The 12090-nt window shown below is 43.2% G+C and overlaps 1 protein-coding gene across 1 annotated transcript in view; it reads left to right on the top strand.

Moving 5' to 3' along the window:
- Positions 1-8005, top strand: part of SUSD1 (sushi domain containing 1) — a 125616-nt gene extending 117611 nt beyond the window's left edge. The window contains exons 16-17 of the mRNA XM_003785222.3: positions 4542-4635; positions 4978-8005. Of these exons, the coding sequence (XP_003785270.1) occupies positions 4542-4635; position 4978 (95 nt within the window). The 3' untranslated portion in view covers positions 4979-8005. The remainder of the gene's footprint in view (positions 1-4541; positions 4636-4977) is intronic.
- Positions 8006-12090: the final 4085 nt, after the last annotated feature.

Below are 12090 nucleotides of genomic sequence, written 5' to 3'. Positions count from 1 at the left end.
CCTTAGCCGCTTGAGCCACAGGTGCCGAGCCGATTTTATCTTTTCAAAGAACCAACTTTTAGTTTTGTTAATCCTTTATATTTTTTTGCCTATTCATTTAGTTCTGTTCCGACCTTAGTTATTTCATTTGTTCTGCTGGCTTTGGGTTTGTTTTGTTTTGTTTTTCCTTTTCTAGATCCTTGAGGTGTGACAGTAAGTTGTTAATTTGTGACCTTATGTCTTTTTTTTTTGGAGACAGAGTCAAACTATGTCACCCTTGGTAGAGTGCCATGGCGTCACAGCTCATAGCAATTTCAAACTCTTAGGCTTAAGATATTCTCTTGTCTTAGTCTCCTAGAGACTGAGTCTCAGCCTGGGGACTACAGGCACCCACCACAATGCCTGGCTACTTTTTTGTTGTAGTTGTCATTGTTGCCTAGCAGGCCTGGGCTGGATTTGAACCTGCCAGCCCTGGTGTATATGGCTGGTGTCCTATCCATTGAGCTGTGGGCACTGAGCCCCTTCTGTCTTTTTGACATAGTCATTTAAGGCTATGAATTTCCGCCTGTGCAATGCTTTTGCTGTGTCCCAAAGATTTTGATAGCTTGTGTCCCCTTTGTCAGAATAGGGCCTTTCTAACTTTCTCTTCAGCATCTGTGATATCCCCATCAGTGAAAGGGTTAAAGATAAGCCCAGAGAGGTCCCATCACTACTCTAGAGCACTAGCTGTCTTGACGGAGCCATGTAAAGAGAATGGTAGAGTTTAGCCCTAATGTACTTATTTTCTCCCAGAATGAGTAACTAATCTGGGACATAACACATGATTTGCTCACTTGGGTTCTAAAAGAACATTCTACAAGTGATTCAGAAGAAATAAACATGATTCCATGGCTTTAGACCACAGAAGGGCAGGTAACCAGAGGATGGTGAGGCTATAACAAATGCAATTGGCCAGTTGTAAATTCTCTTAGTAAGGAAGTAATGAGAGAAGTCCCTAAAGGAGCCTGTGTGGCTACACCCATGAGCCCTTTAGATTAGATTGACTCACACTTTCAGAGTAAACATGCAAAGTTGACAAAAAGACATATAACCAGGAGCTGTTCTACCAGTACAAACCCCAAATTGTGCTATGCAGAATAAATAAAGATAATTTTTCCATGCTATGTCCAAAGTAAAAATAATTGCACCCACTGATTAGGGTGGATCCTGCTGGTTGATTGTCAAGAGAAAGTCAAGTTCCTCAATTCTTGTTTTGCTTTTGCTATTCTGACTTGTGAGGGAGTATTGGAAAGCAAGGGAAGAGCTAACTACCCTGTATAGGTTCAAGTCTTCCAACCTGGCTAAAGCACATTCTTCAAGCAGGTTTATACAGTTTTCAAATGAGATGGACAAGCCATTGCAAGTGATCTTTGACAAATCTTGAAGAAAAAGAAAGACATAAGGAGACTAGAGAATAAGGAACTTTGTACCAAGGAAGAACCACCAAAAGTATACATGGTGATAACTTTTAAGTCAAGGCCAGATACAGTCTTTTTTTTTTTTTTGAGACAGAGCCTCAAGCTGTTGCCCTGGGTAGAATGCCGTGGCATCACAGCTCACAGCAACCTCCAACTCCTGGGCTCAAGCGAGTCTCCTGCCTCCACCTCCCAAGTAGCTGGGACTACAGGTGCCCGCCACAATGCCTGGCTATTTTTTGGTTGCAGCCACCATTGTTGTTTGGCAGGCCTGGGCTGGATTCAAACCCACCACCTTAGGTGTATGTGGCTGGCGCCTTAGCCACTTGAGCCACAGGCGCCGAGTCACCAGATATAGTCTTCAAGTGATAGCCTATGTCTCACTGGTGTAAGCAGCAGCTGCTCTCAGGGAGTTCCGAGGGAAGATTAGGTTAATTTCTTTCATTTTCTTGCACAGAGGTAATAACTGGTCATAAAAATATGGCAGGCATGGGGTGATGCCTGTGGCTTAAAGGAGTAAGGCGCCGGCCCCATATACCGGAGGTGGCAGGTTCAAACCCAGCCCCAGCCAAAAAATAAAAAACTATAATGATTAAAAAATATATATGTATATATATGGCAGGCATAATATGTTTTGAGTTCAGCAAACATTTAACAACATCCGTGCGCAACGTGGGGACGTGGGGGCTGTGTGTAGGCTTAGAAACAAGCTGTTTGACTCTGCACGGTTGACATCCACTCATTAATATTTATTAATAACATAATGAGTTAATGTCAAATGCAGGAATATACACAACATGGATCTCTGTCCACCGTCATCCTCAGTTTAACATTTTGATCAATCGATAATTAAAAATATATGCAGAATTTAGAGGGGAAAATAGAGAGAAAAAAAATTGATGACCAAAGTTGGGAGGAATACTGGGGCGAGTGGATGAAATAACAGTGCAGGAAAATACAAGCTCCCCACCCCCCCTTCTCCAAGGCTGTATTTTCTCTTAAAAAACCACAAACTATCCCAGATAATTTAGTGCACAAAGAGGCGTATCAGTGTTTTAATTGACACTTCCGTTACTTGTAAGAGAGAATTTGATCAAAGGTTTGTCCACTGTTTGCAATCCTGTTTTATATGTGAATTATCTTTTCATAGAATTTGCTCACTTTACTACTGGGGTGTTTGTCTTCTCTTTATTCATTTGTAACACTCTCTATATATTAACCCCTTCCCTATTATCCCAAATATTTCATTCAGTTTTGAGCTTTTCATCTTGCTTATGGGTTTTTTTTGGTAAAATAAATGCATGCTTTTAATGCGGTTAAGTCTCTCATTCTTTTATTTTAAGGTTTCTACGTTAATCTTATACTTTGAAAATTCATACCTGCTTTAATATTAGATAAATATTCACTAATATTTCCTAATTCTTTTAGGTTTCCATGTAAACCTTTTAGTCCATCTGGATTTTATTTGGGGGTGTGGTAAAAACTCTAGCAATTGAAATTATTTTATTCTCAATGGTTAGCCAATTTTATCGTGAATAATTTATCATTTCCCCAATGATTTGAAACGGTATCAAAACAATAACGGCAACAATAATTCATAAGATCTGACATTTGCTAATTGCCTAGGCTGAGCCAGGCTCTGTTCTCACATGTATTAACTCATTTATTTCTCCTCACTCAGAGTGGATAGTATTATTGTCACTCCTATGTTATTATAGCATCCCTCAGTGTGGAAACTGATACCCACATAGGCTGAATAACTTGCTCAAGGTCACATAGTTAGTGAGTGGTAGTGTTCAGATAAAGACTTGGACAGCTGACTCCAGTATTTAAGCTTTGGAATTACTTGATATACTTGGCTTTGTTTCTAGGCTTTCTCTCTTATTCCTTTCTATGTTAATACTGCCCTGTTTTAATATTTAGTACGAGTCCCTCTCCTAATGTCTTTCTTTACTAATTTCTAACTTAACTACTGTTGTTCTTCTGTTTTATAATCTAGCTGCCTAAAGTGTCAAGGCCATTTTCTTATGAATCCTAAAGCAGCCAAACAATAGGAGCCATGTTTTTCTAGAAAGTCTCTTGACAGCATTTTTTGAGGGAGAGGATTTTACAGGGCTCTTTAGCAAGAGATGCAGCCCATGACAGCTCTTGCTGGTGCAGAGCGCCCTACGGAGTTTCCAGTGGAACCACAGAGATCCGAGCTGTGCTTAACACTCCATGCCTTGGTTCTTCATCTGTCTGGAGGAAATAATAACAGTGGGTGGTTAGGAGACTAAATATAAAGGGTGGTTAGGAGACTAAATGAGTTACTATTTGTGACTTAGAATGGTGCTGGGCACATAGTAAGCGCTAAATAAGTGTTTACAAATTCAAAGGAAATGTTTGCTCTAGTCTAGAACATGATGTTCTGATTCAGTACTTGACCCCAATGTGCAAATCAATTATAGGTGTTTTTTAGTTTATAAACATGGATCTTCTTGGACTTGGCATGTGATGATTTCCAATAGACAGTATGTCTTTCAAAGCTCTTTTACATCGGTTTTCTTATTTTATGCTCTTGGCAACCTGCTGAGCAGAGCAGGGTGTATGATCCTTGCTGAGGAATAGGGAAAATGATTTTATTTAACGGGCAGCCTAACTCTCACTTTTGAAACAAAATTCATTTTCATTTTCTTTTTTAAAATCTTCCTTGGTCTTGGATGGAACCAAACTTCAAATGATGTCAGAATGATTTCTTCTTCCATGCAAAGGAAAACTTCTATAAAAGTCTGTCAAGCGGAATTGACTTGAGAGAGGACCACAGGGAAGCAGCATGTTGTGTGTGCTATTCCTTTTCTCAACAGGATAGTTTTTTTCTCCCTTGTAACTTTAATAGGGTCTGGTTTTACACTTCCTTTTTAGAAATACTCTGAACTGTGGTTTCCTGAGGCCCCACATCCACAGGGCAAGCTCAGGAGGCACACAGGCACTCTGGGAATTCTTGGGATTCTTTGTTAAGTTGGGCCAAGCTCTGGTTTAGGATGGAATGAACACAGCTGGGTGTGGGCACCCCCTGGGAGGGCCACAGCACGGTGCACTCTGGGTTCAGCATGTGGTTTTGTCCCACAGATTCATCACTCATGCTGCAGCAGATGGTGGGTGTTGGACTGGGCTCCGTGGCTGTTGTGATTGTTCTCACATTCCTCTCCTTCTCAGCAGTGTGGTATGTGAGGCTGTCATTTTTGAGAAATGAGTGGAATGGATGGGAGGATGGGTTGGAGTCATGAAGAGCAGCTGGGGCTGAGGGGAGGCAAAGGGGGTGCGGGTGGCGGTTGTCCTGAGCTCAGCAAAGCACATTCAGCAGGTGAAGGCATGGCTGACCCCGTCCTCCTGGCCCAGGGAGAGAGTGGGGACAGTGATGGCCGTCCTGGCCACACACAGAAGGACAGCTGATCTTCCATGCCTTCCCCTCCCAGCAGTATGTGTGTGAGCTGCTGTAGGGCCGCACGGTGGGAGGACAGTGTGTTCATCGTTTGTCTCTTCCCTCTTCCTCCTCCACCTCTAGAGTGCACATGGGCGCTGTGTGGGAAAGACACACCCCCACTGGGACAGACGTACTGACAGCTTCTGAGGTGCCCGCACAGAGACCCCTTGTAACATTCATCCAGGGGGTGCACGTGGGCCTACAGCTTTCCTCCTTCTCAGCTTGGCCCCATTCCTGGATTCAAGATGGTGGCTGTCCCACTGGAGTCCCTGAAAGTCCTGAAAACTCAGGAATTGCTGGCATCTTCCCTGCTACAGGACCAGTTCCACATCTCTGAACCTGAGACCCTCGATGTGCAATGTGGTATTGACCACAGGCTACAGATCTCTTGGGTCTGGGCTGGGACTTCCTCTGAGTGATGTCTGAGAATTAGCTCTTGTAATGGAACATGGAACGCAGGCATCTGCGTTCTCCACAGCATGTCTGGTAATTAATTCAGAGTCCAGTCTTATACAGTATACAATGAGATGGGCTTATGTTTGGGCTAGAGTTTGACTTCATGGAGGAGGCCATTGAAAATGATAGAGAACAGTGACGTGGGCAAGCAGCCCTTTTCCTGCAATTAGTTGGTATATAACTAGAAGAGATACCATCCCAGCTACACCATTAAGTTCCCTGTTACATCTGTTAGGCAGTATTATTTTGATACAATTCCCATTGTCCTATATATTCAAATTAATGTCTGCATCTTGGTGAAAATATGCTGTAATTAGGATTGTTCTTCCTTTGGTTAATTTTTTATTACTGAGCATCTCCTAAAAGTGCTCTGTGTCTTTCTTTAGAAATTGGGATTCAATGGAAGTGTAGTAACAGTGGGTTAAACAGTATTGAGCCCATAACCACCTAACCCTGGCTATTGGTTACAACATCATGGACTGTGAAACATCAGAGGTCAGCAGCACTGGTCTTCCATCTACATGCTGCTGAGTCTACAGATGGAGTGTATTAGATTGGACTTTTATACCCTGAATCAGTATTTTCTGACTTTCCTCTCTGACAGTTTAACCCCAAGGCTCGTGGCATCCCTCCTTCTTCTTCACTTGCTCACTAGGCTTAGAGAAGAAAAGCCATAGGGTAGGAGAAAGAAGGACAGTTAACACTGTACAACCTCAGAGTACAGCAAAAATTAATTAGTCCTGAGAAAAAGGACACTCCTTGCAATGCAGTGGGCGGGCATGGTCTGCACTGGCCCACTGGGTATTGGTGGGGATGAATCTGAGTAGCCTGGGCTTGTGGGCAGATGAGGAAACGATAGGAACAGGTGGTAATGGCCCATGAAGCTGCTCCACTCTGGGACTGGGGGAGCCCAGAGTATACGTACTCAACTGGGAAGAGTTGGTGGGGGGTGGGTAATATGCTGACACTTGAGTGTTTAATGCCAACTGTCCACTCCAGCCCCTTCCTGTACTAGGCAGCATCAGGAATGATTGACCTATGTCTTCTGAGGTGCTACCCTTAGACTAACCTATTATCAACCTTTAAAACCCTTCCTGCTCTCAATAGACTAATACAAACTGCTCTCAATTTTTAATTTTTATGTGCAACAATTTGAACTCATACTGTTTTCACGGCTCCTGAACTAGACTAGGAATCATAACAAATCATTGTGGTTTGTATGGGGCAGGGCCTCTGATAAGTAAAGATTTTCCCTAAAAGCCCTTCTTGTCAAAAGAGAGAATCTGAGCCTCCTCTTATTTTATTTTTACCAGTTCTGTAAATGCCACACATTGTTATAGCCGCCCCCCACCCCCACCAATTTCCAGCTCTAGAATTAATGGCCAAAGGTGCAGTTAGTTGTCTACGTGGAATGTAGTATAATTGTCATAAAAAGGAGGAAGAAATCCCATCTTCTTAGTGTCAAAAGTTTCTGGTTAAAATAACTGACTAAATATTAAAATATCAACCTCTGGGTACAGGGCAGAAAAGTAAAAGTGGTTCATATAAAATCATGAAAATACCAAAAATGTTGACTTTGTTATTTCTTCTAACTATTCCAAATGGTTCAGTGTTAAAACTTAAAGTGGGGCCAAGCTGGTGGCCCCACACTTCAGGTATTGAACTAGACTCACCAGGCTGTGAGTCTAGATTTCCTTCCTGACATTTGGTAGCCCTTGAGCTAGCTCCTGAGCTAATCTTTGAATAGCCTTTTGGTTCCTGAGAAAGTCAGACCTTTCAGTGTTATATACATGTACATATACAAACTATTGCTTTTATTATAGCACACGTGTCTTCTTATGTGTGTCTTTTCACTGTAATGGACCTCTACCAATCCATTCTAGAAAGAGCCATGAATAATCAAACCAATGGATGTAGGTTTATTAGGGGAAATAGGTGATTCTGTGACCCGAGATTTAAGACTGAAGCTAGGTGCTTACGATAAGACCAAAGCAGAAGGGATTTTCTTGAATTTTACATCAGCTTAGAATAAAGTTAATGTTTAAATTGATTTTGAAGGAAGGAAAAAAGAATTCTCAGTGCTTCCTATTTATTGCTAATCTCACATTCTGATTTTATAAAATTTCCGGTTATTCATTTTCTTCTTCTAAGAGAAAACTAGGGTCAGCAGTCAGTCAAATAGTGTTGTAAGGACCTACCACATCCATATTTGGTTAAACCCAAGTACTCACTTCCGGAGAGCAAGGAGGGTTTGGCCTTTTCTGTGGCCCAGTTTGTGGGGTGGTGAGACAGTGAAGACCAAGTCAATTTGAAAAGCAGTGGGTGCTCTTGTTTCAGAGAGTGAATCATTTTGGTGGGGTAGGTGGGTGTGTGTGTGTCCATATCAAAAGGTATGTGTGTACCTTTTGAGCAAAACTCAGGGCTACCAAATAGGGGTCAAACTATACATGTGGTTTTGTAACATGATTCTCTTACTCATCAACATTTCCTGGATACATTTTTTCATGTCAATAATGACTGCCTTATAAGTTTGTACCATCATTTATTAAAAAAAAAATACTCTGGTGTGCATGGTGCATTTAGAGTGTTTCTAGATGCTTACCATTCTTATACAAGTTTGTATAAATGTATGCAATTATCACTTATGCTAAATTCCTGAAGTAAAATTGTTGGAATGGGAACTGTGTACATTTTATATTGTACTACATCTTGCCCGAGGAGTTTCACACAAAAGTTTATACAGATTTTCATCAAAGCTTCAGTAGGAAGCTTTGCCACCATTAACAACATTGTTAATCTTTATTAATTTTTTAGGTTAACAATTGATAATCTTGATTAATTAAGAATTATGTTGCAGTGTTTTGTTTACATCTCTGTTGATTGGGTGTTTGTAAATCTGTCTTTGTGAATTGTCATTTTTCTCAGCACTTGGCCTGTTTGTCTTTTATTGGTTTGAAAAAGCTCTTTACAGGGCAGTGCCTGTGGCTCAGTGAGTAGGGCACTGGCCCTGTATACCGAAGGTGGCGGGTTCAAACCCGGCCCTGGCCAAACTGAAACAAAAAAATAGCCAGGTGTTGTGACGGGCGCCTGTAGTCCCAGCTACTCGGGAGGCTGAGGCAAGAGAATCGCCTAAGCCCAGGAGTTGGAGGTTGCTGTGAGCTGTGACGTCACAGTACTCTACCGAGGGCAATAAAGTGAGACTCCGTCTCCAAAAAAAGAAAAGAAAAAAGCTCTTTATATCTTACTTATGTTAATTTTTTGTTGTCATATCTTGTAAACAATTTTCTAGTTTATCATTTTGAAAAAACGATAACCCTTGTTTTTATAACCTTTTTTGTGTTACACCTCACCACAAAAAAAGTTTAAGTTTGTATACTCAGATTTATCAGTCTTTTTCGTTATGTAGGACCTTCCAATCTCCAGGTACTAAATACAGTCTAGCATTAAAAAAAATACATTTAAATCTTTAATCCATCTGAAATTTATTTTAGGATAGGGAGTGAGTTGGTGGGGTGGGGGGAGGGAGTATCTTTTTTTTAATTCTTACTAAATAGTTAGCTAGTTGTCTTGTTCATTGACGCCCCCCCACCAGTGATTTGAATTCATATACTGAATCATAGACTAAAGTCTATTTCTGAACTTTCACTTTTGTTCTACTGATTTATTTTTGTGTCAATACCACCTACTATAATTTAAAAATAGTTTTTAAAAATACCAAATGAGAGTAAGTTGCCCCTGTTTTTCTGTTAATTCTCAGAGTGGTCTCAGCTATTATTACATATTTATTCATGTATACATATTTATTATACATAAACTAAAGAAGTTGGTCAAGTTCCCCCCACCCCAATCTTAGTATCTGGGGGAGGGATGTTTTAAACAACGAGTACTCCTATCACAGAACATGGTATTTGTCTCCTGTCTAGAATGTTCAACTTGCAAGGTAATTCATATGACTCTTGTGTGTGTCTAGCTATTTTATATTTGGTTATCTTGACATCTCGAGTCATTTCTTTAGCTCCTGCCCCTGAAAGTGCATGCCACAGCCTGTTACTGCTGATATTTCAGCAGTTTTTTTCCTCTGGCAGCCTGCCTTTGGGGGAAAAATTCGCATCAAAATGGCTTCTCAAACATAACTACTTTCTGGGGTATCTACTTGACCCATGGAAACTCACGGGTCAGCCACAGACTGTAACTTTCTTACCTGTTAGCCCCTTTGTCCTCTGGCTAATGGAAATGTGACTTGTTGTTTTTGTTTTGCCCTGTCACTATGCTAACAGCCTTCATCTCTTGACCCTTGGGTTTCTTATTCTTGAAATGAGATAACAGGCCATGGTGTCCTCTGATGCTTTAGGGAACACGAGTCAAAATCTGAGCAGTGGGCTCCTTGAAGCGTCTCCTTCCAGGCTGGAGTGGGGGACACTCCTTCCCCTCCACCATCATGGTGTGGAGTGTAAACACTCACACCCCAACGGCTGTCTCCAGAGAACTTCTTTCTTTGGACCTTTTAAATTTAAACCACTCTATATCCTCATTTTGGTATTGGGCTGAGGGTTGCAAGACAATTGGGAACCCCCCATTTTAGAACATAGGAGTACTTAGCAACCTATTATTTTCTTCTCCATTCTTTGGACTTTTTAAAAAAACAAACAAGAAAGGCTCGGCCCCTGTGGCTCAAGCGGCCAAGGCACCCGCCACATACACCTAAGGTGGTGGGATCGAATCCCCAGCCCGGGCCCGCCAAAAAACAATGACAGCTGCAACCAAAAAATAGCCGGGCGTTGTGGCGGGCGCCTGTGGTCCCAGCTACTTGGGAGGCTGAGGCAGGAGACTCACTTGAGCCCAGGAGTTGGAGGTTGCTGTGAGTAGTGAGGCCACGGCACTCTACCCAGGGTGACAGCTTGAGGCTCTGTTTCAAAAAAACAAACAAGAAAAAGACTCCAGTGTGGTGGTGGTGGGGAGGTCAAAGGATATAAAAATACACTTCAGAGAATAAGAAATATACTTCACCTTTGCCTTATTGTATTGATTAGAAGTAAATCGCCTTTAAGGTGACCGGATTATATACAGGCTCTGAACACTAGGGGGCAGGGATCGTAAGGGTCCTTTTAGCCGGCCAATTACTAAAGAAAACAAATTTATAAACTTTAAATTCTACCACACTATTTCCTGGGAGAGCTAATTGACTTTACAGCAAAAGCCTGGGGCATAATTCTATCCCCCCTAGGGAGAGGTGAAAAAGCTGTCAGGATGGAAGTGGCCCATGGGCCTTGCAGGCTGGGTTTGCAAGGTTTGATGAATTCACTTAAGTGGCACACAGATTTGGGGGAGAGAAAGGCATCATTTCTTTGGGTGCATGGGCTTGTGCCCCACCCCCCCGACTTTGGCTTAGTGCAGTGGTTCTCAGCCTTCCTAATGCCTCCTAAAGCCGCGACCCTTTAATGCCGTTTCTCATGTTGTGGTGACCCCCAATCATAAAATTATTTTCATTGCTACTTCATAACTAATTTTGCTACTGTTATGAATTGTAATGCAAATTATGCAGGATGTATTTTCATTGTTACAAAGGGGTCGCGACCCACAGGTTGAGAACCTCTGGCTTAGTGGGATTCAGGATTTGTGAGCTTGTCTCACAAGTCCAGCTCTGACAAGTGGGGGAAAGTGGGGGAGAGCCTCATGTGGACATGAAGGGTTAGCTCTGCGTGGTGGTCTCTGGGTGTGGCCACAGTCTTGATGGGCTTGGCAGGTAAAGTGACATTGAACAGATTCAAAGCTTCCAGAGGGTGGTCAGAACTCTGGGGATCAGTGCTGGAGAGCAAAACGTTCTCCTCAGCCCTCAGCCCCTGGGACCCGCTCTGGCCAAACGAAGACCTGTCAGCAGCTGTGTGCAGCAGAGATGGGCTGGGGCTGGAGGGTGAGGTGAGTTGTGACTTCCTCTGTCCACCACACTGTGCTTGTCAATGAAAAGTGTACCCAAGGACGTGAAAGGCAACTCAGTTCCAAGGGCCAGAGGGAACTTGGGTTCTCTTGGGATGATCACTGTGGCTTGGGGTGTCACAGAGCTGCACACCAAAATTGGAGAGCTCAGGTGCCCTGGTGGTCCGCATGGACTTTGCCAGTGCAGGTGAGGACCAGCAGCGAGGCTCTCTGTAGTGGGGCTGCCTTCTGCCTAAAGATGGGCAGTGTCCTCCTAAAAGGAGGACAGTCCTTAGGGAGCCTGGGGAAAGGCAGTCAGAGAGCAGAGGCTGGGCTATGCACGTCTTGCATTGGACAAGGGCCTGGCTAGAGAATGTAAATGTCCACAGCAGGCAGCCCTATGAGGGGGATGATGTACGGGTTGTGAGCCTGGAAGGCTCCAGCCTAAACCTGGGCCCCACCCTCACTTTCCTCCAAGGGCACAAAGCCTGCTGAATCTGACTTGGCGTCCTGTGATCACCATTCCCTGCGTTAGAAGGAGACTGAAGGGAAACCACAAAGGCAAAAGGACTGGTCTCTATCCTGATCTCCGGAGACCACTGTCCACCTGTAACACGCTGTGCTGTGGCCACTTCCCTCCACTTGCCCTCCTGTCCACAGCCCCCCGATGTCCTCTCCTTCAAACTGCAGGCTGCTGCTGCCTGCCTCAGACCCGCTCAGGTGAGGTTGGAGTTGAGAGCTGGAAGCCATCTGGAAGATTTGGCTCTAAGAGCACAAAGATCTTAGTGGGAGCCAGGCATAGACACCGAGGCTTGTCACTGGATG

The sequence above is a fragment of the Otolemur garnettii genome, unplaced genomic scaffold, assembly GCF_000181295.1.
Source record: "Otolemur garnettii isolate 467f Iridium unplaced genomic scaffold, OtoGar3 scaffold00014, whole genome shotgun sequence".
NCBI lineage: Eukaryota > Metazoa > Chordata > Mammalia > Primates > Galagidae > Otolemur > Otolemur garnettii.
This window is presented reverse-complemented; position numbering and strand designations above follow the sequence as displayed.